At 44.6% G+C, this 27,038-nt stretch overlaps 1 protein-coding gene and 1 long non-coding RNA gene across 7 annotated transcripts in view; one reads left to right on the plus strand and one right to left on the minus strand.

Annotated features, from left to right (window-relative positions):
- The window catches only part of LOC113600302 (uncharacterized), an 85,895-nt gene extending 76,192 nt beyond the window's left edge, over window positions 1-9,703 (minus strand). For all 6 annotated transcript variants that reach the window (XR_008292214.1, XR_003421305.2, XR_008292213.1 and 3 more), the window contains exons 1-2: window positions 9,331-9,703; window positions 1,198-1,360 (exon numbers count right to left, since the gene is read on the minus strand). This is a non-coding gene — a long non-coding RNA (uncharacterized LOC113600302). The remainder of the gene's footprint in view (window positions 1-1,197; window positions 1,361-9,330) is intronic.
- Window positions 9,704-10,361: 658 nt separating this feature from the next.
- Window positions 10,362-11,950, plus strand: ADRB1 (adrenoceptor beta 1). The gene has a single exon (XM_027063138.2). It carries the CDS (start codon window positions 10,495-10,497, stop codon window positions 11,911-11,913), a length of 1,419 nt encoding a protein of 472 aa, XP_026918939.1. The 5' UTR covers window positions 10,362-10,494; the 3' UTR covers window positions 11,914-11,950.
- Window positions 11,951-27,038: the final 15,088 nt, after the last annotated feature.

Raw genomic sequence — 27,038 nt, forward strand, 5'->3', positions numbered from 1 at the left:
AAGACGGCCAGCCATAAGCCAAGGGGAGAGGCCCCGGATAGACCCTTTTCTCACAGCCCTCAGAACAAACCAACTGGCACCTTGATTTTGGACTTCTAACCGTCTAATTCACACCTCACCGATCCAGCATCGTTGGAGAACGAAACAATCCATATAAATTCATTTTCTAAATAATGAAAGTGTTCCGGAAAAGAAGTTCCAAAATTTTCATAGTACTATTTCTTAATAAAGATATTTCTAAGATGCACACTGCATTTCTTTTTTTTTTTTTTAAGTTTACTTATTTATTTTGAGAGTGAAAGAGGGAGCAGGAGAAGAGCAGAGAGAGAGGGTGAGAGAAAATCCCAAGCAGGCTCTCTAATGCCAGTGCAGGTCTCAAACTCACAAACCGTGAGATCATGACCTGAGCTGAAACCAAGAGTCGGACTCCTAACCGACTGAGCCAGCCAGGTACCGCACACACTGTGTTTCTTAAGCCGAGGACGGTTATACACAATCTAAACCTTCTAAATGATGTGGGATCATCAGGTGACTGTGGGGTACAGAACACTGTCTCTGCAGTAAATGGCATCACTCGCGTCCCTGTTTTCTCACAGAAAGTTCCCAGATGTCCTCTCTGCCTGCCCCCTGCACCTTTCTTACTACTTCGCTCCGGTTTGTTTCTCCTAGTCTGTTACGAAAGAACAGATTCTGGAAAAACAAGGCATTGAAACTGTGTCTGAAATAAAATTAAGAGTTCCGAGTTAGGATCTGAAAGACTCTCCTAGGGGCTGAACCTCAGAGACTTGGGAAAACTTCCTTTGTTGCTGACTTCTCTACCAGCAAGGGATGATATAGTAAGACCCCTTATACTCGGGATAACTGCAGGGCTCAGCTGCATGGACACAAAGCAGGTCACTAGAGAATTTTCGAGCCTCCTTGAGGTCTTAGGAATTTACACCATGAAAAGCAGCAGCTGGGATCAATACTCTCCAGGGAAATAGACTTCTCTCGCAAGAGCTCAGTGGGGCTTTCTTTTGTCATTGTTGGTTTCATATACTTGGAATATGGCTATACCATAGGATGGGACTCTCTCTGGAATGACCTTTCCATGTTGCAAAATTAGTTTAGGAAATGTTAATTCCCCAAGCGGAACGATAATCAGATTAAATGACCACAAAGGAATAAACTTGCCTTTGAAACCAAAAGAGTACTTACCAAATTAGATACTTTACTACATCCTCTCGCTTTTAAAAAAGAACACATTGATTCAATTATCCAATTTCCACTCGTTGGAAGCTGCCTTCTTTGCCACCCTTGGTTTTGCATAAAACGAAGAGTTTTCTGCTTTATGTCGTGGCCTATAGCGGTGCTGCTGGAGCTGGTGTTAAAAACAAAACATGGGGAAGAAAAGAAAAAAAGCACCGATGTTTACTAAGTATTTACGAGAAGCCAAGCGCTAGGACAGATGCTTTTATGCCCTATCTTATTGACTCCTTCCAGACAGCACCCGAGTAGGGGGGACATTGTTATTTCCATTAAACGGACGACGAAACGGAGGCCGGAGGTGTTCAAACAACTTGTTCCGAGTCATCCAGCTGCTAAGTGGCAGAACCTGGATTTTAACCCAGGCAGTCTGATTCCAGAGCCCGCATTCTTAATCATTAGGGTATAGAGAGAGGTAAATGTCAAAACTAATCACCAAAATTTGGGGCACCGGGGTGGGTCAGTCAGTTTAGCATCCAACTCCTGGTTTCCGCTCAGGTCAAGATCTCCCAGTTCATGAGCTGGAGCCTCCTGTTGGGTTCTCGTGCTGACAGCACGGGGCCTGCTTGGGATTCTCTCTCCCGCTCTCTCTGCCCCTCCCCCACTCGTGTGCACAAGCGTGCTCTCTCTCTCTCTCTCTCTCAAAAATAAATAAACATTTGAAAATAAGAATCACTAAAATTAGCATAATTTTGCTTAAATGCCATAATTTGAAATTATGTAATAAAAAGCATTCTGAAACAAAACTGCATAGGCCAGGGATATTTTCAGACTCTCCCATCCAGCCCGGCTAGGCTATAAAATACTGAGCATGATTTTTTTTTGCAAGGTTAACTGTGGCCTTTTAACTTACTTAATAAATTACTTTTATTCTAAGTCACTTCCCAGATGAGGATTTATGAAAACTATACATATGAGGATATATGCATGGGAATTTTATAAGCCAAGACAATATTGTGATCCACAAGATAGCTACGAAAAGGCACACAATAAATTAGTAATGGGGTGGGGGGAAGGGCGATGTGAAAAATGCTGCCACAGAGTAGTCAGCAGCAGGAGAGAGAAAAACCAGGGAGCGTGATGGAGATGATGACAAGTCAGAGTAAAATCGTCACTTCAGACATTTGCAGGATAAGTAAAGAGATATTTTCAAAACTATGCCAATACCATTTTAGTGCCTGCTCCAGGCATTTCAGAGACCCTCACAGCTCCACCTGGTTTGGAAAAGGATGCAGAATGGCCAAGCACGTTCAGCTTTGTTTTTCATTTTCTGTTCCCAACTTCCAAGCAGCTTTATCTAGACTCTTAAATAAAATCCCCAAGGTTGTCACAACTTTTTGAGTCTTTCATTCTCAGCAAGAGTCTTCCGTGAAATCTTTTTCCAGTTACAGATTTAAAAACAAACAAAACAATAAAGCCAAATTGCTTAATTGCTTGGCTTTTCTTTGGTGTTCTTTTGTCTTCAGAGTTAGCATTCATGTGGCAGTTTTGGAAATTCACACTGAAATGTACTCACAATGAGAATTTCATTTGTGTGGCTAAATATGATTATTCTTCTAGACCTATTATACTTAAACCAATTGAACAATACAAATAAACATTGCATGATAGAATCTCTTCACTTGTTCAGGGCTTTGTATTCCAAAAATTACTCCATGACCTGCTCCAGGCCCCAAATATATCATGCAATTGAATTACGCTGACAAGTAGCCAGAGGTGAGCCAAAATCTGTTAAGGATGCAGGTTCTGGTAATTAAAGATTAGCTCAGGAGGCAGGAAAGTCAAGAACTCCCTTTCCCTTTCCTTGAAATCTTAAGCACGTCTCCCTCTTATGCTTCAGTTTCTCCAGATTAAAATGGGGAGAAAGGAAATCCAATAATTTCTCCGCCAGTGTAAAAAGTAATTTCTATTTAGAAGGGGTTTACAAAGAAGGGCACTGCCCCCACAACATTTAATTAGGGGATAATTCTCTAGAAACAGAAATCTACCATAGGATGAAGGTCTCTAATAGGTTTTATTCAAGGGGCTGCAAAGCTGAGGCATTGTGGAAAATAAATGGCATATCTAAGGTTGATTCGTATTTTCAAAGCACGAAGTCTGACCACACTGGTAATCAAAATCCAAGTAGCAGCAACACGGTCTCACGAGTGTCTTCAGACTTGCCCCTTCCAAGGCATAGGACCTGACACGCCTCTATATAGTGAGTGGTTCTGGATGGGCTTTTATATAGTACATGCATAATGAGTAAGTTAACTAGAAAAATAGCTATACAATGCAAAGAAGTGAAAACACATATGAAAGAAAATACCTGTTTGGTCTACTCAAAGTACTGAATGGAGAGAAAGAAATGTAAATGATTTGGTCTACCATCCAGAGGCTGAGCAGACAACCAGCTTCTTCCACTGGTTCCCATTGGCAATCCCGTTCGGTTGGGTGACCCAGATGCCATGTTCCATGGGTGAAAGGAAAAGACAATGTCTTCTTTTATTTGGGAGAATCTACTAGACACAATCTTTTAAGTGGTTCCTGTATCCCACAGGAATTTATGAAGGACCAACTACATGGCCAGAATAAACGGGAGCTAAAATGTTTAAAAGGGATCTTTCCTCCTCTTCAGAAGCTTAACACAGGGCTTAGGGGATTCTTGGTGCTACAAACTCCTTAGTTTGGTACAACATAATCGTTTTATCCAGGACATGGTAAGATTCTGTTAAAATAAAATCTAGAGTTTTCAATAATTAGTACAGCTTGCAGTCACCAGAGGCTCTGGACTCGGGCACACTGAAGGACGACTCCCAGCCAAATGTTCTTCATGTGCAGCAATGATATTCCTGGTGCCAGGAGCACCTAAAGGTAAGATTTCAGCTGACGAGCAATCCATTTTTATTTGTAATATAACGGAATAAAACCAGATTTGTTAAATTATTTGTTTGTGTGTTTGTTTATTGAGAGACAGGGAGAGAGAGCAAGCCAGGGGGGGTCAGAGAGAGAGGGAGAGAGAATCCCAAGCAGGCTCCGTGCTGTCAGCACAGAGCCTGACGCGGGGCTCGAACCCACCAACCATGAGATCAAGACCTGAGCCGAAATCAAGAGTCGGGACGTTTACCCAACTGAGCCACCCAGGTGCCCCAAGAACAGAATTTTTGAAAGTTGGCTTTAGTTTTATATTGCACTGCCTTCCTCTTTTTTTTTTTTTTTTTAAGTTACTAGTCATGGCACTAAGTAGATGACTTGAGGGAAAAAATCCTTCCTTTACTTCTAATATTTCACCACCGAAATACTTTAAAGGAATTTATTTCAGCGACTCAAATAAACAAATACCTTTAAAAAAATAGAATAGGGCATATACTAGGGAAGGGCACACAAGAAAAGGGAGGGGGGGGACTTTTTTTAAAAAGATAATTTACCAAAGATAAAAGCATTTAAACACACTTCACTCTGATCCAGCCTCTGAGTCATATTAATGTCTGGTGCGAGAAAAGAGCTCAACTGATAAAGAGAAGCTTATTTAACTGAATGGACTTCTCATACGAGCAAACTGACCCCTTTCGTGTGCTGAAATGTCATGAGGATTGGATCAGACGGAATTTGACGTGTCACAAACACACGGTGCTATGTGAGATTTCAAGAAGCTTTCGCATACATTCACATACATTTACCATGAACCGAGGGTAAATCCATTTTAAAGATGAAGCCACTGCAGAAGGTCAAACCGAAAAGTGACAAAGCCAGGATACAAACCTGGATCTTCTGCCTCCCGGGTCGGAACACTTGCCAGTACAGCCAAATTTTGAAAAATATTTTTATTGGCTCTAGCGTTGCTCAGTGTAGTCATTGGACACACCAGGAAGAGGAGGAGGTGGGAAAGAGGGAGGAAGTGGGAGAGAGGAGAGCTTTTGAATTTTCCAAACAGTCCAGGCTTTGCAGTGATTACACTGTCCTCGTTCTTATCACAATGGATGGAGTTGCTTGCCCCTGTGTAAATTGTGGCTGCCAACCCAGCATATGACCTTAAGTGCCAGCCACGGGTGCAGGCTGTTCTTTGGTTAGTTAGCCCTGAGTGACTGTTTTAGCAGTTTTGCTTGATGGGAAAAGTTATGTATCTTTCCTCTGAAACAGCCGCTTGAGCTCTGATTAACAAATCCCGCCATTTACCATCAGCCTCAAGGCAAATTTTGCTAACTTACCGGTTTGATACACTTCTTGGGGCTTTGCTTGGAAATTCCCCCCAAGATGTCCTTTGGCCCACATCCCAGCAGTTGTCCAGTTGGGCTATTAACTCTTATTTTTATCAAAAGAGTCAAAACTCAACACAAGAATGGAAACGTGTTAGCCAAGCTCATGGCTGACAACCACAGGTGGGTGTAAATACTACCAATCACTCCTGGGCAGACCTTTAATTCAATCTAGAACTTGAAATGAGATTCCAGTCATCAGCTATCCTCACAGAGCAGAAATGCCTGTATATATGGTATCACAAATGAAAGCTGAGGAAAAAGGTCATTCACCTGAAATATTTATGAAGATTAGGTCGTGCTTTTCATCGATGTGGACTTATGTGACCCCTTTCGAAAACCCATGACGTGTGTCCCACTTTATTCATTACTGAGTATGATATAGATTTATTTATCTCACGAGCCTACCTTGAATTTTATAGTTTGTAATGCTTACATGAAAAAGTGGACTGGACTATAGGAATATGAATTTTTACTGCAAATTCTAAGCATGAGGGGAGACTGTAACTCCAAAAACACTCAATTATGTCTCCATGCTAGTAAAAATGAGATTTTAATTAATTAAACATTAACTATTTATGACTCAAAGCTTAATGTGAATTAAGTAAATATGAATAAACATGGGAAATATAAAAACTATGGGACAGTTCTGGCTCTAGAGCTTACAATCCATATGAGAAGAGAAAAGAAAAACAGATGAAAATTAGGAAAACAATATGAGGTGTCGAAAGGCAATATATTGTTAATTGCCTTGTGAAATGCAATTAGCAAAGTAATTACTATAGGTGGAGGAAGGAGGGATCATTTCCAGAAACAGTGGGCAGGGATGACTGTAAAATAAATAAATAAAAAACATACCAGCCAAATCTTGAATACTGAATCCATTGAAATGGACATGAAGGAGGAGATTCTTAGTGGAAAGAACCCCATAAGAATGAGAAAGACCACAGATGCAAAAAAGAAAAAAGAAAAGAAAAAAAAAAAAAGACGAAGAGTACAGATCCAAAAAGGAAAAAGAACACAGAACTGCAAGTTAGGGTGACAGGGACAAGATAATTCTAGAAAGGCCATTTGGAACTGGACTTTTAAATGCCAAGTTGAGGAGTTAAGGTTTCTGAACACAAAAGCATCTTGCTTCAAAGCAGCATGTTAGAAATATTAACTTAGCTATGGTATCCCAGATTAAATGGAGCAGGGAGATACAGAGACTGGGAGATCAAAGGGAAACCGTGGCACATTCAGATATGGAACGGTGCGAGAGGGATGGAACAGAGGTGGGGGTAGGAAATGGGAGGGGGAAGAAGCCTACTACCTCTCCACGTGCTTATCAGCATTTATCTTTGGAGCTTTCCGTTGTTTGTAAACTACTGTCCAATCAGTGGGTTCCTAAGAACTGATTCCTTTCTGCAATCTCCAGGAGGGAATGGGGACGTGGCGGAGTTTCATTTTGAATTTGCAACATGTGATACCTGTATAAGGGGATATGTTGTACCTTTTCTTCTTAATCTATATCCTCCTCTAAGGGCAAAAAGAAAGTTAGCTCAAAAAGGTCCCCCCAAAAGCGTCATGGAATGTAGGATTTAAAGGAGATCTGAGAACATGTTATTTAAAAGAAAGCTAACTCTGGGGTGCCTGGGTGGCTCAGTCAGGTGAGCAGCAGACTTCAGCTCAGGTCATGGTCCCACAGATCATGGGTTTGATCCCCGCGTTGGGCTCTGTGCCGATAGCTCAGAGCCTGGAGCCTGCTTCGGTTTCTGAGTCTCCCTCTCTCTCTGCCCCTCTCCCAATCATATCCAGTCCTTCTCCATCAAAAATAAGCAAACATTAAAATAAAAAAAAAATTTTAAACTTAAAAAAAAAAAAGAAAGCCAACTCTAGTTGAGCACAGACTATTTCAAACTTTTCCATAAGTATAACTGAAAGAAAGCCTCAAAATGCCAGGGACCCCTTTACACCTGCAGCTCTATGTTGGAACTCCTATTAAAATAACCTTCTGGTTTTGGGGCACCTGGGTGGCTCAGTCGGTTGAGCGTCGGACCTCAGCTCAGGTCGTGATCACACGGTCCGTGAGTTCGAGCCCCGCATCGGGCTCTATGCTGACAGCTCAGAGCCTGGAGCCTGTTTCAGATTCTGTGTCTCCCTCTCTCTCTGACCCTTCCCCGTTCATGCTCTGTCTCTCTCTCTGTCTCAAAAATAAATAAACATTAAAAAAATTTTTTTTTAAATAAACTTCCGGTTTTGAATATTTGTGATTTAATGTATTTATTATCCAGAAATTTGGGGAAATTTGACATATCTCTGATTTAACAGGAAAAAAAAGTTTCAGGAGAGTTTTGTGGCAAGTCAAATCTCACGCTCAAATACATGGTATGTTTACACATGTACGTACATACGCAAATACATGTATCTATCCATAATATCTATGCATGCAAATACATAGATATTTACACCTATGGTAACGTTACTGGCATCCGGGCCTCTGTACTGAACCTCTCCAACCATGTTCTGGCTTTATCGCTCACAGAAATGCAATCCCCTGGCCCATCATGGGCACTTAAGCTTGGCACACAGTATTCCAGCAACACCTCTTGACAGAAGATGGAGCAGGATAGAAGGTCTCCTCCCACATTCCCTACACCTCACTCCATGGCCGGGCACTCAGAACCCCTTTCCTGGGCTGCATCAGATTCAACTCTTTCCCACCCCTCGGCTATTTTGAGGCTGTCTTTCGAGGGAGGAGGGAACAGAAGGAAGCCTGAAGGGGAGACAAGTTTGCAGTGACAGGTAACTAAGGCTCTCGTGAGCTTACTCTAAACTCAGGGTGCCATCCCTGTCCCTCCCCTCTTTCTAGCCCTCCTCCTTTCCTTGTTCCCCCTTCTCAACCTTCCCGACTTGGCAGAACTAGGCTGCCAAGTCCTGGCGCAAAAGGGTGAATAAACAAATCACCCACACCCACCTGCCCTGAAACACTGATTGACTATCCAGTTTGGGCCTAAAGCAAATTTACGTTTGGATTTAAGTTAAGAGAAGGTAGTTAAAACTGCTTGACTTTATAAACTGAATCAGCATTGCTTTTAAGCTCCTGACTGGGGTTGCTGTGAAATTCAGTCTCTCTCTGCAAGGTAAGAATTTGAGTTTGGTCCAGATGTTGGGGTTCCTTCCAGACTGTATTCTTTTTCTTCCAGTGCTAGGAAGATACCCAGTGTGAGCATTGTATAACGTTTTCAGGCACCCTTACATGGGTATTTAGAAGCTGTTTACTTCTCAAGGATTCCATTAAAGGCTTTTTATTTTCAAGGCTGAGCTGAGGACGTCACCATGGCCAGAATAGAGAGGGGGCTTGCAGTCGCACTGTTACACTGTGTTCATGGTGGCTGTTCCCTACATAGAATCCACCCACAGCTGGGCTAACAACTCACCAATTTCAAACTGATTCATTGGCCGACTGGAAAACCAGGGATAGAACTTTAAACGCTATAGGATATTAACCCTCCTGAGTATTTACATATTTTCTCCTCTCATCCCTCCAAAACTAATCCTAGAGTTTTGAGAATCTGGGAACTTGGGCAAAGGAGAAAACAGGCAAGCCGAGCGCGAGGAATCTGAAATGTCAGCTCATGACGTCAACCAAAACGAACAGCACCTTTTTGTTTGCAGTGACCCAGCTCAAAATATAAAACCATGTGAGTAATAAAACACAAAATACAGGTGTTATCACTGAACGTGGGGAGTCTGAAATGCAATCAAATGTGTTCCTTGTTCTTGGCGGTGTCATTTACTCTACGTTCACACTTGTGTTTCCCTGAGCCTCTCTTTTTAATATCGACACACACCGTGGCGTCATACTCACGTAGTAATTAGCTGGGGCTGAGGAGCCTGTGATTTTCCAACTGGTCCTCAGCGTTAGCTGTTCAGATGCACAAACCTTCGCTTGCCTTCTGCGTCTACTGCACTGGAACAGAAGCTCCTTGCAGGAAGAGCGCACAGAGAGCGTTCTTGACAGATGCCAGGTTTGCTCCGGCAAGGCGGCAAGGCGCTCTGCTGGAAAGTTTTCCTCTAACCACTGACACCCGCCTCCGGTCCCCCGAGCTGGCAGGACGCAGGCTGGCTGGGTCCCCTCTTGACGGGGGAAGGGTTTTACAACACACTCTTCAAGGCTGCCGGATCCGAGAAACAACCCGGCAGCCGAACTCCTCCAACCCCAGCGGACAGATTGTCCGAGGCGCTCCGGCGCTGGGAGAACGCCGAGGTCCCCTCCCCGCTAAGGCGAACACGCGCTCGGCTCGGCAGGGAACCTGGGCACTGGAGGTGGAGAGGATGCCGGTGGAGCGGGGGCGCAAGGAGAGAGCCAAACGCCAGAGGCAGAAAGGGCGCGAGAGGGGGCGGACTGCGGGAGAGAGTGGGAGCTTCGGGGAGCGGCGGGGACGGGGGTGGGAGCCGGGCGCAGTGGTGGGGTAGAAGGGCACGGGGCCCCGGAACCCGCGAGCGCGGGAAGGGCGCGCCCGCAGGAACCGGCGGGGGCGGGGGCGGCGCTCGTGCGGCGATCTGCCCCCGGACTCCCCCGAGCAGCAGAACGGCCGGTGGGAGGGGGGTGCGGGAGGTGGGAGGGTGCGGGGGGTGGGGGGGGAAACAAGATAGGGGCGTGCCTTTGCCCGGATTGGCTGCAGGAGCCTGACGCGAGGTCCCGGGGGTTGGCTTGGGGGAGTGGGAGCGGGGTGGGGTGGGTGCTGGGTGCCGGGGCTGCGGGCTCAGCACGCTCAGAAACATGCTGAGGTCCCGGCGGCTGTTCCAGCAGCGGCAGCGGCTCCAGCAGCAGCGGCGGCGGCGGCGGCGGCGACAGCGCACGGCTCCGGCGGGGAAGGCGCCCGGCGCCCATGCCTCCGGCCCCGCGCAGCGGCTGCCCTGACCTGGCCGCGACCTCCCTCCGCGCGCCCCGCCGCCCGGGCCCCTGGGGTGTTCCCCAACCACGGCCCAGCCCCGCCACACCCCCCGCCCCCGGCCTCCGCAGCTCGGCATGGGCGCGGGGGCGCTCGCCCTGGGCGCCTCCGAGCCCTGCAACCTGTCGTCGGCCGCGCCGCTTCCCGACGGCGCGGCCACGGCGGCGCGACTGCTGGTGCCCGCGTCGCCGTCCGCCTCGCCGCTGACCCCGACCAGCGAGGGCCCCGCGCCGCTGTCGCAGCAGTGGACGGCGGGCATAGGCCTGCTGATGGCGCTCATCGTGCTGCTCATCGTGGCGGGCAACGTCCTGGTGATCGTGGCCATCGCCAAGACGCCGCGGCTGCAGACGCTCACCAACCTCTTCATCATGTCCCTGGCCAGCGCCGACCTCGTCATGGGGCTGCTGGTGGTGCCGTTCGGGGCCACCATCGTCATGCGGGGCCGCTGGGAGTACGGCTCCTTCTTCTGCGAGCTCTGGACCTCGGTGGATGTGCTGTGCGTGACGGCCAGCATCGAGACCCTGTGTGTCATCGCCCTGGACCGCTACCTCGCCATCACGTCGCCCTTCCGCTACCAGAGCCTGCTGACCCGCGCGCGGGCGCGGGCCCTGGTGTGCACCGTGTGGGCCATCTCGGCCCTGGTGTCCTTCCTGCCCATCCTCATGCACTGGTGGCGGGCCGAGGGCGACGAGGCGCGCCGCTGCTACAACGACCCCAAGTGCTGCGATTTCGTCACCAACCGGGCCTACGCCATCGCCTCGTCCGTCGTGTCCTTCTACGTGCCCCTGTGCATCATGGCCTTCGTGTACCTGCGGGTGTTCCGCGAGGCCCAGAAGCAAGTGAAGAAGATCGACAGCTGCGAGCGCCGCTTCCTCAGCGGCCCGGCGCGGCCCCCCTCGCCCGCGCCCGCGCCCGGCTCCCCGCGCCCCGCGGCCGCCGCCGCCGCCGCCGCCGCCCCGCTGGCCAACGGGCGCATCAGCAAGCGGCGGCCCTCGCGCCTCGTGGCCCTGCGCGAGCAGAAGGCGCTCAAGACGCTGGGCATCATCATGGGCGTGTTCACGCTCTGCTGGCTGCCCTTCTTCCTGGCCAACGTGGTCAAGGCCTTCCACCGCGACCTGGTGCCCGACCGCCTCTTCGTCTTCTTCAACTGGCTGGGCTACGCCAACTCGGCCTTCAACCCCATCATCTACTGCCGCAGCCCCGACTTCCGCAAGGCCTTCCAGCGCCTGCTCTGCTTCGCGCGCCGGGCCGCCCGCGGGGGCCACGCGGCCGCCGGCGACCGGCCGCGCGCCTCCGGCTGCCTGCCGGGGACCCGGCCGCCGCCGTCGCCGGGGGCCGCCTCGGACGAGGACGACGACGACGACGTCGGGGCCGCGCCGCCCGCGCGCCTGCTGGAGCCCTGGGCCGGCTGCAACGGCGGGGCGGCGGCGGCGGACAGCGACTCGAGCCTGGACGAGCCGGGCCGCCCCGCGGGCGCCTCGGAATCCAAGGTGTAGGGTCCCGCGGCCGCCGCCCGCGCCCCGGGAGCGAGAACGCCCAGGCGCCCCCACTGGCTTCCCAGGGGAGAGAGATCCGTGTTTACGCAAGCCCCAGAGCAGGTGAACTCAAAGCCCGCAAAGCTGGTCTGAATCCTCCAAGGCGAACGCAAAAGCCGCGGACCGTTGCACAGAAAGGAAAGTTTGGGGAGGGCTGGGAGAGTGGCTTGCAGATTTGTCTTGGTTCTTTTTTTCTGTGCGTGCTTCGGCCTTCTTTGGTGTGTGCGTGTGATGCATCTTCCGTTTGGGGGGGTTGTCTCCCCCCCACCCCCCACCCCCATTTCCAGGTGGTTTTTGACACTTGCTTCGAGGACTGGGTAGTAGAAAGGAGAAGCAGGGAGTCTATCAACTGGGCTTCCGTCCCATTCCCGGGAACAGGAGCAGTCAACCGGAGAGAGAAGGGGAAATGACAGTTGTCAGGACATGTTCCCTTTGCTTTCCAGAGAAAGTTCCTGTTAATTCCTGAGTAATGATGGTTCCTGTTCTTAAAGCAGAGGGAAAGGATGGATGCAAAGGAACGTTTCAAGAAATTTTAAGCTATTCTTGGAACAAGCGTCACCTTGCTTTCTGTTTGTAGGGCAAACCTGCAGTCCCCGCGCGCCTCGGTGGTCAGGCTGAGGGGTTTCTACCTCACACTGTGCAAATTGCACAGCAAGATAGAAAGACTTGTTTATATTAAACAGCTTATTTATGTATCAATATTAGTTGGGAGGACCAGGCGCTGAGCCTCTGTGACATGTAACTCTGTCCATTGAAGACAGGACAGAAAAAGAAAAACAAAAACAAAAAACAAAAACAAGAGGAAACAGTTCAGATTACTGCACACATGGGTAAAAACAAAACAAAACAAAACAAAAAAAACAAAAAAAAACAAAAACAACAACAACGACAAACAAAACAAAGAGTGGTTCCAAATCCCATTTTGCACAGTGTTAGGAATTGTAATGTCCACAGAAGGTATGACTTGCACAAAAAGAAATCAAATATTTTTTAAAGGGGAAGGGGGCAGATCTTAAAAAACTAAAATAAAATTCAAAACTCTACTTCTGTTGTCTGTTATGTTCTTGAGCTAATGATTTGTTGGAAAAAATACATTTTTATACTCTTATCATGGTACTGTAACTGTATCCATATTATAAATATAATTATCTTAAGGATTTTTATCATTATTTTTTTATGTCCAAGTGCCCACGTGAATCTGCTGGTAAAATTTAGCACCCGCCTGTAAATTGTATTTCCTCCGTGTGTTTTACCAAGTATTTATACTCTGGTGCAACTAACTACTGTGTGAGGGATTGGTCCATGTGCAATAAATACCAATGAAGCACAATCAAGATTACGTACCGCGTGTCTGTAAAGGGTCAGTGATAATGGAAAAGACAGTTTGTTTTGTTCAAAATATAGGCTGGGTTTCCCATAGAGCTCTTTTAATAGCTTTTCATGACTCAGTAACATAGCAAAATGCCTCTAGACCAAATAAGGCATGCACCTACTGAGAGCTGCAGACTTGCCCTAAATTTTCACAGCCGGATTCAAGGTATTCTAGACTACTGAGAGATGTTTTCAAGATCCCATCTGCTGCACTTGACTTAAGAAGTAACATTTGGGATGGTATAGCTTTAAAAAAAAAAAAAAAAAAAGTGATACAGCCAGGTAGCTCAATTGCAATTTTGCACAGAAACGCAGGAGGAAAAAAAAAAACCCAACTCCTTGAATAATCAGTCGCCTACTTGCAATGAGGTAAGTGGCTTCCACAGCTTGTTTGTGTTTTCCAATAGTAAATCACAGCCTACAGATGACAATCAGTGTGTACAGATTTCTCCAATGGCTGGTTAGCATGAACACTGCTTTTATGCTTAAGTAAAAATGTATAAAAACAGCTTTTAAGTAAACGTTTTTCTTCTCTTGTATGATTAAATAGACCATTTTCCCAGAATTTTAGGGTGGGAAGATCACAGGAAAAGGCAAATGTGAAGACTTGTAATTTCCTAGCAAAGTTGTGACACCCAAACGGATAGGATATTTGTCATAAAGTTGATTCCCCAAGAAAGTATAGTGAAATTCCAGCCTGGGATCGATTCTGCATTCTCCAAAATAAGTTTAAGTATTTATCTTTGTATTTTTAAGCAAGCTTTATATTTCATGACTGTAAAGAAACCAAAGTGAAGAGTATCAAGTTTTTGACTCATACTGAACTTTGTGATGAAGAAACTATTTTCTCAGGAAAGTCAAGATTGACTATCCTTTTTTTGCAGTGGAATATTCATTCTAAAGACCAGGAGACAGTCTTCTGAGAAAGGCTAATGATGTAGATGTTTTAGAGACCAACAGAAGGTTGTATGAACAAAAGCTGCTATGAAGTTTAACCCCTTTAGAAAGAAAGAAAGAGAAAGGAAGAGAGGAAGGGAGGAAGGAAGGAAGGAAGGGAGGGAGGGAGGGAGGAAGGAAGGAAAGAAGGAAGGAGGGAAGGAGGGAGGGAGGAAGAAAAGTGGGGAGGGGTAAGATGGCAACACTTATTTAAAAATACAAAGAAAAATACTGAAAGAAACTTAGTTTATATATTTGTAGGAAATGGGAAAAGATTTTTCTATGATCCCTCGAGTCCCCTAAGGATTACAAGGATTCGGAAACAGACTGTGTCGGTGATTCCAACTACCCATGAATACTACTTTTTGTGATTTTTGAAGAAGACAGACATTGATTTGCAATAAAAATGCAGGAAGCTGGGCTGTCAATCCCAACAGCTGTGGCAATGGGAGGAGTGAACTGCCAATCCTGTTTAATCTGGTAAAATAATACACACCAGAAGTGACAGAGGAAAGCAATGAATACGCAGAAAGTCAACCTGATGCCATGGGCGTGTGTGTCATGAGTTCCAAACGCATAAACCTTAAAATGAAAAGCGTGACCTTCTATGCGATCGAGATTCGTTGATCCTCGCTACGTTGGAAATTCTGTTTCCACTGCACGCTGCAAAGTACTCTAGTGTAACAAGACATTCCAGCCACCATAAATTCTCCCTCCAAAGAAGAAATGTATAATTGGTATAGCACATAGCTGAGTCCCTTGGTGAACTTGTCTATATAAAACTTTGCACATGGAGTTTATTTTTTCAGTCCATTCTTTGTTTGGAACTGGAATTATGAATAACTTCTTTTTCAGCATTACTAATAACTTCTAAATGGCTATTGTGAAACCTTTCCTTGTTAAAGCACATTTTCCTAGCTTATTTTGATTTTGCATTTTGAACATGCTAACTTCCTCTGGCAAATATGTAACGCTGCCAGACGGGAATTCTACACCGAAAGTTATCAGGATGATATTATCATTTAAGTTTTTAGCAAGAGCTTCTAAGTCAGGGTCTAATGGAAAATTATGAAGTTTTGCTGCCATATGTGAAAAGCTTTAAAAGAATTTCTTTAACAAAGCTGGACCCATTAGTTCTTTTGAAGGAAAAGCATAAATAAAAAACCTTAGCACTAATTCAAATTAAACACATTGGCACAGATAATTTAGTTTTATTCGTACGTTTCTGGCATAATGTACTGAGAAATACTAATTCTTTTGAATCCCTGCCAATTTGCTACTAATCAAAATGGAGAAGATATGCACTGTTTGGATTATACCTAAAAATAGTCGTGCTACAGTCGCATCAGCAAATGGAATTAAATTAATTTCTCTTTCTTCCTCTTCGCACATACCCTCCATATTATTTACATTTCCATCAAGAAAATTGCTTCTGAATCCTCAGAATTTGTGATTCAGTGTGTCCCAAATTGCATTGCTACATTGCAATGATTTTTAAGCAAAACCCCATGGAACTATTTTCTGAGAAATACACCTCTCTTGAAATTCCCACTTTCATCTTGCTCTCATTTAAAGGGTCTCTACTAAATAGCCCTCATAATGTAATCAAAGGGAAATCTAATTGTTCTAAAGACAGACTGGAAAAACAGCAGCCCCAAGGAGAAGCTTACACCATAAGGTCATAGTTAGAGCATGATCTTTGCCGTAACATCAGCAGGACCCAAGAAAGCCTTGGAAGGAACCGTCTACGCCCTTTAAGCCTTTGCCTTCACTTGGATGTTGTTCAAAGAGCACTCTGAACACACCTGAAGCCAGTTCTTGTCTGGGACCCGCCACACTCCCTGGCCCTTCTCTTGAGCACTCCCTTCAATTCTTCTTGAATGAACTCGAAATATCTAGAACATCTAGTTCTAGGTAAACTGTCTTCACAGCAGCATCAATTTCCCATGAACAGTTTCCTGAAGCTCTGATTTTCAACATCTCTCAACGTGTTCATTGCAATTCCTTTCTTCTCTCTCCACAATCCCTTGCTCGTCGTAGCTGTTAACTAGTATCAGCAAGATCACACTGTTTTCTTCCTATTTATGCCACGAAACTTACCTATGATGCATTTGAAATGTCTTAAGTTGGAATTTCTTCCTGAGAATTTCAGTATTGCTCATAATTATTCATGGGAAAAGTTTTAACTTTCACTTGTATATTTCCTATACAAGGTCTTCACGTTGAGTGTAGGGTGTGGGGCTTTCTTAGGATTTCTTTTTCTGGTTTTCTTTATTTTTCAGTTTTGAACTGATGGCTTTGTCAGTCTTTCAGTATCCTGCCTGCAAAGGATAACATTAGCTATTCCACTACAGCTTACTGTAAATCAGTTTTCCTAGCCATTATTAGGCTCGTGTGGGTAAATTTCTACTCTTGGAGAGCAGAAAACTTGTTCGAGCAGATGGCCCAAAGACTCTGGCTGCTCTGGCTGGCCACTGTGGGCAGTGACCCTGGGAAAGTCAGTTGGTTACCCTGCACCTCAGGTTCACTTCCCACAAAGCCCGATCAGTAGACTTTGTTTGTGAAATCCTTTGAAATAGAAGTTTATTGCTTTGCAAAGTCTATCATTTCAAATGCTTCCTCTTAACTTTCTTTTCCCTTTCCTTGTAACTCCACCTATAAAATCCTCGGTGGCTGTTTTGTTTTTTTTTTTTTCCTTTATGAGTGCAAGGAACGGCTAAGAGGAATAAAAAAATATATAATACCCCATGCATCCAAACAGTCCTTCCCTTTTTATTATGTTTAAAGTTCTGCAGAAACCGCAACTGAATAACCTTCCCAAACATCGGATTAAAAAACCTGTTTGCCATGTGCTAAGCAAAAATGGTTGTTCAATGATTTTTAACCCACAGCCTCTATGAGAAAAGTCAATTTGAAAAGTTGCTCACCTCTACAATTTTGACTGAGTTGTAAATGCTAAAAGCAACTCTCTGAATTGTTCTCTTTTCTGGGCATTGCAATTCAGAGATGAAACGTGCTATGTTTGTCTTTTTGTTTACCTCTTTTGTGGCTTGCAGGGTATTGGGTTTCATTGTTCCCAACTCCACAAACAGTGGCAAATACACGGGAATTTGACCGACTTAAAATATCTGTTAACTAGAGGAATTCACCTGCAATCTTGATGTCCTTGTTAAAAATGCTTTTAAAGAGTAAACATTAATAGATGTTCCAATAAGATTTTCTGCACTCCAGGGATTTTTCTAAAGCCATTAAAGGTAACATTTTGGTAAGACGCTCCTCTTAAAGAATTCCTTGTGCTTAAATGAGTCTGTGATCAGCCCTGAAATAATTTTTTTTTCTTAAAATAAGCATACTTAAGTAAAACTGAGTCACTAAGACAAATTCCACTCTTTGGTGTGGGAAAGACATTGATATGTCTGGTAAACAACCACTTTACTCAAGCAAGTCTATACCTTGATCAGCGCAGACCCCCGAAATGGATGGCATTCAGTTCGAGATTTAAAGACCCGCTCTACCATTTTATAGCCTGTCCTATCAGCAAATAGTTCCTTTGTAGCTAACACAAATCCCTCTCGCTGTTTTGACTCATGGCTGATCCCAATATAATCTGACAAAGGATGACTGATCCACTATTTTCTGTAAAAATCCTTCTGATGACCCTTTCCTCAGCTTTCTGTGCACTGTTTCCATTTCCTCTTGCAAACAACTTCAAATTCTTTCATTCTTTCTGTTGTTCAAACGGGACTCACCCCAGTGATAGGGGTTCCTCCTGGCCGGAGACCTGAATGAAACAAGCGTTAAGTGTGGCACCTGGCCCAGTGCCATCAACATCCCATCCTTCCTAGAACCGTGCTGCTGGTTTTGTTTTTCAATATCACCAGAGCCACAAAATTCTGAAGATCTGAAAAATGACTGTACAAAGTGACAAAGTTTAACATAAAAACTGATAGGTCCTTACAGCCCGTGCCTAAGGCATCCTTGTGAACACAGGACAAAACAGACAATGCAAATCTTTCTCCACACAGGCAACCAATAAAACTCCCTCCCCAAAGGGCAAACGTCCACAGCTTTCTTCAAATTTTTTTGAGCATGAATATACCTATACGGAAAAATAAATCTTTTCAGTTAGATGTGCTCAGGAGACACCTGGGTTACTCAGAGGATTTCTGTGATTAGTCTTGGAGATGTGATTCATATGCTCAGCTGTTCTTAAAAGATGGGAAGGTACTATGCATTGAAAGAGTGTGCTGTCTGGAACGCAACCAGCCGAAGACTCTGAGCCTATCCCCAAGGCACTCCCTGGCTGGGGAGATTGGAACTCCACATGTGAAAAGTGACTAAAGGGGAGCCTGGGTGGCTCAGTCGGTTAAGCGTTTGACTTCAGCTCAGGTCATGATCCCAGGGTTGTGGGATCGAGCCCCACATCAGGGGACCATCTGCCCTGAGCATGGATCCCGCTTAAGAATCCCTCTGTCCCTCCCCAGCTTGTATTTTCCCTCTCTCTCTCTACCTCCCTCCCTCTAAAATAAATTTTTTAAAAAATTTTTAAAGAAATATAATGCAAGTTCTAGATTTACTACTATGTGGATAGATTTTCTACTATCCATTTTTTTACAAAAGTAAAAATAAACAGGCTTACTTAGTATTATCACTTCAACACATAATTGATATAAAACAGTATTCATGAGATAACTTATTTTTACACTACATTTTTTAAATCGGGCATGTATGTTGCATTTACAGACTATCTTAACTGGGACTCACCACGTTGCAAGCGCTCAATGGCCACACGTGGCCAGTGGCTCCTGTACTGACATTTGAGCTTAGAGTTCAGAGAAGGAAAGGTGGGTGGATTATGGGTGGAAGGGTGGCATATGCCGAAGTGGATCTTGGATAAGAGGATAAACACAGCGTGAAAGGCCATTCATTGAGAAGTTATAAGGGGGAGAGGAACAAAACCACAGAGATACGTGTAATCAGATGAACTTCCAAACAAATTGCCAAATGCAGACAGTTCGTGTTGATGCAGTAATTAGAAGATGAAGTTGGAAAAGTCGTTTGAGAATGGATCAGAAGGCTAACGCAAAAGTGTTGAACTCTAACCTTCCTGAAAGCATGGAGATTTATGAACAAGAGTGTCGTGAGAAAAAGAGTGTTTTAGAAAGAGTAACCTGGCATCAGAGGCATGATACGTGGGTATAACATCTTCGCCTTCAAAATAATTCTGAGTTAAGTAAATTCAGTGATCACATTTTCCAAATTAAAAAAAAAAAAAAACAGTAAGATTTGTATAATTTCCTATAATAGATATGAGCTCATTATTAAGTTGGCTTTCTGGTTTTTATATCTCAACCTCAGGAGCTGACCCAGAAAAATGCTTTTTGGCCAAGTAGGTTTCTATGTGCACAGGACTGAGGCCTGGAAAATGTCCAAAGGTCGTGCCCCCAGTGGAAGTAAGGAATAAGAGATCAAGCAATTTGTTCAAAGCAACAGGTGAGCGGTTTTGATCAAGTCCTTCCTAAGTCTGTCCCTTATCCATGCACCAAATGGCTTGTCTGCTCCTCACCAAACTAGAAGTTCTTACAGGATAAAGGCTTTGTCTTTTTTTTTTTTTTTTTTAATGTTTATTTATTTTTTGAGAGAGCGAGAGACAGAGAGACAGAGCCCGAACAGGGAAAAGAGAGAGGGAGACACAGAATCCGAAGCAGGCTCCAGACTCCAAGCCATCAGCACAGAGCCCAAGGTGGGGCTCAAAGTCACAAACCATGAGATCATGACCTGAGCCGAAGTCGGACACTTAATCGACTGAGCCACCCAGGCGCCCCAAGGCTTTGTCTTTTTCTCTTTGACTCTCCAGTGCCCAGCATATTGCCTGACACAAAGTATTGACTCTGAATCTTCTCTGACAATTTGAGTGGGATCAGAGAACCAAGTCCTCCAGCTTCTCCAGCAATCCAGGCACAGAGCGATCACAGGCTTAACTAGACCCATGCTCTGCAAGAAGATGTGACGTGACCCTCTACTTCCTTTGTAAATTCAGATTTTTCCCACAGACATAAAGAATATTTCTCTAAGAAAGGTGCAAAACCTCCAACAGACATGCACAGGAGACAAGCCCTCCTCGTGTCACGGGAAACGAGGGGTTATTTTCCAAACATTTCTAAGAAACGGATTTCTTTCTAGAAATGGCACACAGATTGCCGGAGTTCTGTACCTTGGCAACATAAACGCAATGAGTATGAGGGTGGGATACTGTATATTATCATCCGTTAAAAACAGACACTTCAGGGGCGCCTGGGTGGCGCAGTCGGTTAAGCGTCTGACTTCAGCCAGGTCACGATCTCTCAGTCTGTGAGTTCGAGCCCCGCGTCGGGCTCTGGGCTGATGGCTCAGAGCCTGGAGCCTGCTTCCGATTCTGTGTCTCCCTCTCTCTCTGCCCCTCCCCCGTTCATGCTCTGTCTCTCTCTGTCCCCAAAAAAATAAATAAACGTTGAAAAAAAAATTAAAAAAAAAAAAACAGACACTTCACTAAATCTGTTAACTCAGAATGACATGTTCTAGGCTCTAGGTTCAGTTGTCAATGTGCAAAATCGTTGATTTCCTTGTCACTTACCATATTCTGTCTCTCCTTTCTGAGAGATCCATAGCCATTATTCTTACTGGACATCAAGAGAAAAAGCCCCTTTCCCTACCCTTCATGGTCTCCCCGGACCCCAGCTGTCAACATAACTAAGAGAATCATATTCCACTTCACCAACACACAGATTTCAGTTTTAAATGTTACTTCTGCATTTCTACACTGTGAAAAAAATGACATTATATCCATAAAACATGTGTTCGGAGCAAACAAAACATCCACAGCCCTCTCAAAGTTTGCATCATCGGCTTAGCTCTTTTCCACCTGAAACAGATTCATAATCATTATCTTCCTCTCTTAACACAAGAAATAGAGCTCATGTTGAATCTTTGTTGCAAGGGAAGTTGTATGGATTCTTGCCTTTTGACAAAGCATTAGGACTTTAGCTGGTGTTCTTTTTTTATGTATGTATGTATGTATGTATGTACTGAATATTGCAGAGTTCATTTAAATAGCATATTTTTATTACCATACCAAGATTATTGTTTGTGAGAAGCTCAGCACTGAGGTCTCAGAGTGGGAAGGTGGGCAGCAATGCGGAGGCTGGCATGAGGAGACCCCCATGAGAGGCATGGCCTTCAGGCATTTACAGACTCTCGGCTCTAAACGCTCAGAAACCTATTTGCGAAGTGTGCATTTCTCGAGGTCAGTTCCTGAGATTGATGTATAAAATCAGAAAGCCAGTTTAATAATTTACAATGCAGCTGTCACAAGGCCTATTACACCTCCCTGAGCATAATCAGACATTCTCTGTCTAGGCCCAGGGAATATAATTACAATCGAAAGATTGCTTAGCAAGCAGGGGGTCAGAACAAGGGAAGCTGGTGGCAAAATTTAACGTTAAGGGCATCAGACTAAAATTTACCAATGCATCTATTTCTAACATGGGCTGGAATACTGGAAGTCTGCTGGCCGTGAGACCAACTCTCCTTTCTGCCCTCAGTGGGGCTTGGATGGCCCCTGTCTCCATTTGACTCTGTGTCTTACCATTTCCCATCATCAGTACCCCCACCTCCCAACAGATACATTCCGACTTTGTAGAAGTTAAGATACTTAGGTAGTTCACTGTCGAGTCTTCCTGATTTGGCTGTCTTGTGACGAAAGCAGTCTATCTCTGCTCTCATCGAATATTTCTGAGTTCATGAAGGGTGGGAGTGGGGAGGGTACTTTGCTGGCTTCCCTACAACATTGAGATTAAAGCATATCCCCCACTAGAAAAGCTCCTATGTCTGTTTTTACATTATGAGAACCTAGGTATTCGATTCTATTAGTCTTGCTAAAAGAAGTAACATTGTTTCCATTTCATGTAATGATCTATCTATATCTGATTCTGTCTACCTCTACATATCTATATATCTATATCTATATCTATCTATATCTATATCTATATAAAGTGAGAGAGAGAGAGAGAGAAAGGGACAGAGGTTGGGCAAAATGTATAGTATATGTCTACAAACTCTTATTTGAGGCTCTGTGGGGCCAGACGTGCTTTGGAACTGTTGAGAATTTTTGAGTTTTAGGAAGGTAATATGCATACACCGCATATTATAAGACCCTAAGCAGGGTCCAGGTCAGATTTCTATAATCAAACATTAACATCTCTGCAGTGAAATATTTGATTATTCATACTAAGTGTTTAATGACTATAAATAGCCTCTCGCTAGTTCAGGTCAGGTTTTGCTGCCAAATGAATCCAAGTCAGGTCACATCTACTCTCAAATGAGTTATGGAAAAACTCTCTCTTCAGCTTTCCGGATTAGGGAATGGAGAATAAGAAACTGTGGACCCGTAATATGGAATGTTCCTTTGTGGTATGCCATCGGTCTTTTAGGGAAGACAACGAAACATATGTAAACCTACTAAATATGTTGAATCAATTCATTTATGAGCAATATTCAATAAATACTTGTTTTCTTATTTTTTTAATGTTTTCATTTATTTTTGATAGAGAGAGAGAGAGCACAAGCAGGGGAGGGAGAGAGAGACAGGGACACACAGAATCTGAAGCAGGCTCCAGGTTCTGAGCTGTCAGCCCAGAGCTCCATGCGTGGCTCGAACCCACAAACTGCAAGATCATGACAAAGTCGGATTCCTAAGTAACTGAGCCACCCAGGCGCCCCTAAATAGTTGTAAAAGGGGGAATAAACACAGTTACTGAGACAGTGGCAAGTGCAGGGAGATTTCAAAATAACTCAAGCTGCATCCTATTAGCAGACATTAACAATGGCCAAAGGCATGATGGTGATTGGTGGGCAATGTCTCAGAAACAAGCAGCAAATTTTTGGAAAACCATAACGACGTATCATATAGCCAGCCTTCCGCTTGTCTGCTTATCTACATGTCTACATCTACATGCCAAGAAAGTATCCTTGATTAACACATGGGTCATTCCAAGGAATCTCATGATTGGAATAGACCTTTAAAATCACTATCATCCAACCACCTCTTAGAGCAAAGAATCTTCTGATCCTTGAGTCACCAGTGCCTTTGAAATTACAAAAGAAAAAAAGAAACAAAATGTTAAGATCTTCGCTGAGAAAGATGCAAATGCATAAAAAGTGAAAAGAGTCACATTGTCAAGGGGTCTTGTGACCTCTGGTTACAAAGTCCTGCCTTAGATGTTTACCATATTTGCCAACAAAGCTAATTCTTTATCACTTCACAGCAATCTTAGAACCCTGGAGGGCTTCTAAATTAAGTTGCCTCATAAATTGACTGTGGTTATATGTTTCAGTAGCTTCTGTGACATTCATCTCGACTTATGATTTTCTATGCAATATTTATAAGATACAATCTTTTGAACCCATTGTGACCTTTTGTCTTTATCTTTTTAAAAATTTTTTAGAACATTTATTTATTTTTGAGAGAGAGAGAGAGAGAGAGTGCGAGTGAGGGAGGGGCAGAGAGAGAGGGAGACACAGAATCCAAAGAAGGTCCCAGACCCTGAGCTGTCAGCCCAGAGCCCGATGCAGGGCTCAACCTCACCAACCGGGGGATCATGACCTGAATCAAAGCCGGACGCTTAACCAACTGAGCCACCCAGGCGCCCCACCCTTTGTCTTTATCTTAAAGGTGGAGAAAAGGAAACAGGATGATATTTTTAGCTTTCCTTCGTGTCCTTTTACATCCCATATCACGCCTAACTCAGAAGGGAGATGAACAGAAAAAGAGGTTCTGTACGGAAAGGACGTAAAATTTTCGACTAGTAAATATCTCAAGCGTCAGCTTTCAACTGGACACATACTGGGAAAGGAAATGATGAAGTAAATTTTCTAAGTGCTGAGCCGTCACTGGAGAAAAGATTTGTATCAGTCTCTGGCATTAAATCATGATTCAGATTTGTCGGTATCAGGCACGCCATGTCTTCTTTTTGATGTTTTTCGGAGTCCGACAGGAGAGGATTCTGGGTGTGCTCCAGTATGCACTTGCCTCCGCACACTTTTCTAGACGGTTCTTGAAGAGCATCCTTTTCAATCTAAGCGTCTCAAAGAGATTCGCTCACCAGCTCCAGCGCCTTGGCACACAGCTGCAGAAGGATGTACACGAACTCAGTTCGCGATCACACTGCAAAGACTGGCTCCCATTTGCACGAGAAGTTAAGAAAGCAATGGTTCCCGCCAGGTGTGGACCGAAAAACTTCCCCGCAGCCTCTTTCCATTTAGTCTGGCGAAATTAAATATGAACTGTCCTAAGGGCAACCCGGATCCTAGCTGAAATCTCACTGTGTTGCTAGGCTTCATCCAACAGCTCGACGCACTGTCTTCATGAACACACGGGGAAAAGACCACGTAGGTCAACAAAGGCACCACCAAGTCAGGTGACTGGTTCCTCGCCCTTTCTGCACCTGCTCTCCTTACCCGGCTCAGCCCTGAGCCTGGGGAAAGTGACGGAGAGCTCTCCTTGGGTCATTGTTACCTTTAGGACCGCTTCTCTTTTCCTAGTAGGAGAAAAACTCTCAATCCTACTGATTAATGTAATTGGCTTGTTCCTTTGCTGCTCTCCAGTGTCAAAAATCTACCATGACCATTAAAAAACACAAAATATGATAGGGCTTGAAAACATGATGCCAAGGGGAAAAACCAGACACAAAAGTCACATATTGCATGATTCTATTTAGAGGCAATATCCAGAATAGGTAAACCCACAGAAACAGAATAGAGGCTCATAGTTGCCAGAGGCTGGGAGGAGGGGGGAATGGAGAATGACCAGCCTTAATAGGTATGGGATTTCCCTTTGGAGTGATGAAATTGTCCTAAACCTAGAGATTAGTGACGGTTGCACAACCTTTTTATTATTTTATTTTATTTTACTTTATTTTATTTTATGTTTTGTTATTTTTGTTTTATGTTGTGTTCTTTATTTTATTTCTCTCAGCGATGTTTTGTAAATTTTTTGAGTAACCTTTACACCCAATGTGGGGCCCAAACCCTGACCCTGAGATCAAGAGTCACATGCTCTATCAACAGACTCAGCCAGGCACCCCTGCACAACCTTTTAAACATACTAAATGCCACTGAATCATGCACCTCACAATGGTTACAATGGGGACATTTTAGGCTATGTGTCTTTTGCCACGATAAAAAGAAAATCCAACAGGGTCCTTTTCTACTAGGCTTGCAATTTACTTAGATAGACAAAACCATGTAAAACAAAAATTGGGGGAAATATTCCAACACAAGAGAAAGAGAAGGGGAGAAATTCTATTCTAGCTTTAAAAATAGTTAAATGGATTTTCATCGAAGTTGATAGCAAGCAAGGAAGAATCCTAATCTTCGTGAGCCAATGTGATTCCCTCATTTCACAGATCAGGAAACTGAAGCTTCCACAGTAACCTAGTCCTGGAAAGCAGACTTCCAGATTTGAATCTTGTTCGGCAGATTTATTGGCTGTGTGACTCAAGCACGGTCACTTAGTGTCTCTGAACCTCGGTTTCCACATCAACAAAATGGGATGGAAAGTACTCAGCACTGCACTCCCCTGAGAGTCACCAGTTCATTTGTTGACGCAGCAAAATCAAATTTATTAGAACTTTCTGCGGTTAAGGAAAAGCAACATCTTGACAAAGTCTTAGTGTCTCAAAAGGGGAAGGCAAAATAGATGTTTAGAGGATTTCAGGATCTGGTCGCAGTGATTTACAGCAGGTCTTTGAAGGTGGGGCTGACTGACAGGGGCCGAGTATAATGTATAATGTGTACATATGTGTATATGTATGTGTATAATGCAGTATAATGCGGGCAGCCGGTGGGCATAGCAGGGCTAGGGGTTCGAGGCAAGTCTTGACGAGCAAATTATTGTCTGAATAGCAAGCTGTTTGCCAGGTACCTCTGGGAAACTGATCTTCAGGATTCCCTGGAGCCAAATGTACAGTTATTTACTGATTTACAGTCTTATCATTCTTGAGGGAAGGGTCCCCGGACCAAACCACTAAGTCACTTTGACATGGCTGTTCTCAGTTCCAGGTTCTTTGACTTCTGTCGTGTCTGATGTAGGGGTTCATAGTTCCTGTCAAGTACAAGCCCACCCAGAGCCTGCACCCAGTACCTTCTTTATTTTCTCCCAGTCTCTCCACCAGTCCCACTAAAAATTCGCTAATATAGGTGCCTGGGTGGCTCAGTCGGTGGGGCCTCCGACTTTGGCTTAGGTCATGATCTCACAGCCTGTGAGTTCGAGCCCCGCATCGGGCTCTGTGCTGACAGCTCAGAGCCTGGAGCTGCTTCGGATTCGGTGTCTCCCTCTCTCTCTGCCCCTCCCCCACTAGTGCTCACTCGCGCGCGCGCGCGCGCGCTCTCTCTCTCTCTCTCAAATAAAAACATAAAAAAAAACACCACACACACACAAAAACTCATTTCTAGATAGTGACTCTCAGCCAGAACTAGAACCAAGTCTTCTGCCTGGCATTCCGGAACCCTTCCCACCAGCCACGGCTGGATTGGGTTCCACTTGTTCCGGCACAAATTAATCCCGCCACAGCAAAACATCCCAAGTCTTTTCACCACTTGGAACGGAGCAGCAGAGCAGAGTGGCAACAGACCTAGGTCCTAGGCTTCCTGTCACTTGATCCGCGACCCTGGGCTGGTCATTTACCTCTTCAAGCCTCACTTCCTCATCTGTTAACTGAGGGTGACATTGCTTGGCACTCAAT

Source organism: Acinonyx jubatus, chromosome D2 (genome assembly GCF_027475565.1).
Source record: "Acinonyx jubatus isolate Ajub_Pintada_27869175 chromosome D2, VMU_Ajub_asm_v1.0, whole genome shotgun sequence".
Classification (NCBI taxonomy): domain Eukaryota; kingdom Metazoa; phylum Chordata; class Mammalia; order Carnivora; family Felidae; genus Acinonyx; species Acinonyx jubatus.

Excerpts from the sequence above, each read along its gene's own strand:
- ADRB1 (XM_027063138.2), top strand. The coding sequence starts at position 10,495 with ATGGGCGCGGGGGCGCTCGCCCTGGGCGCCTCCGAGCCCTGCAACCTG.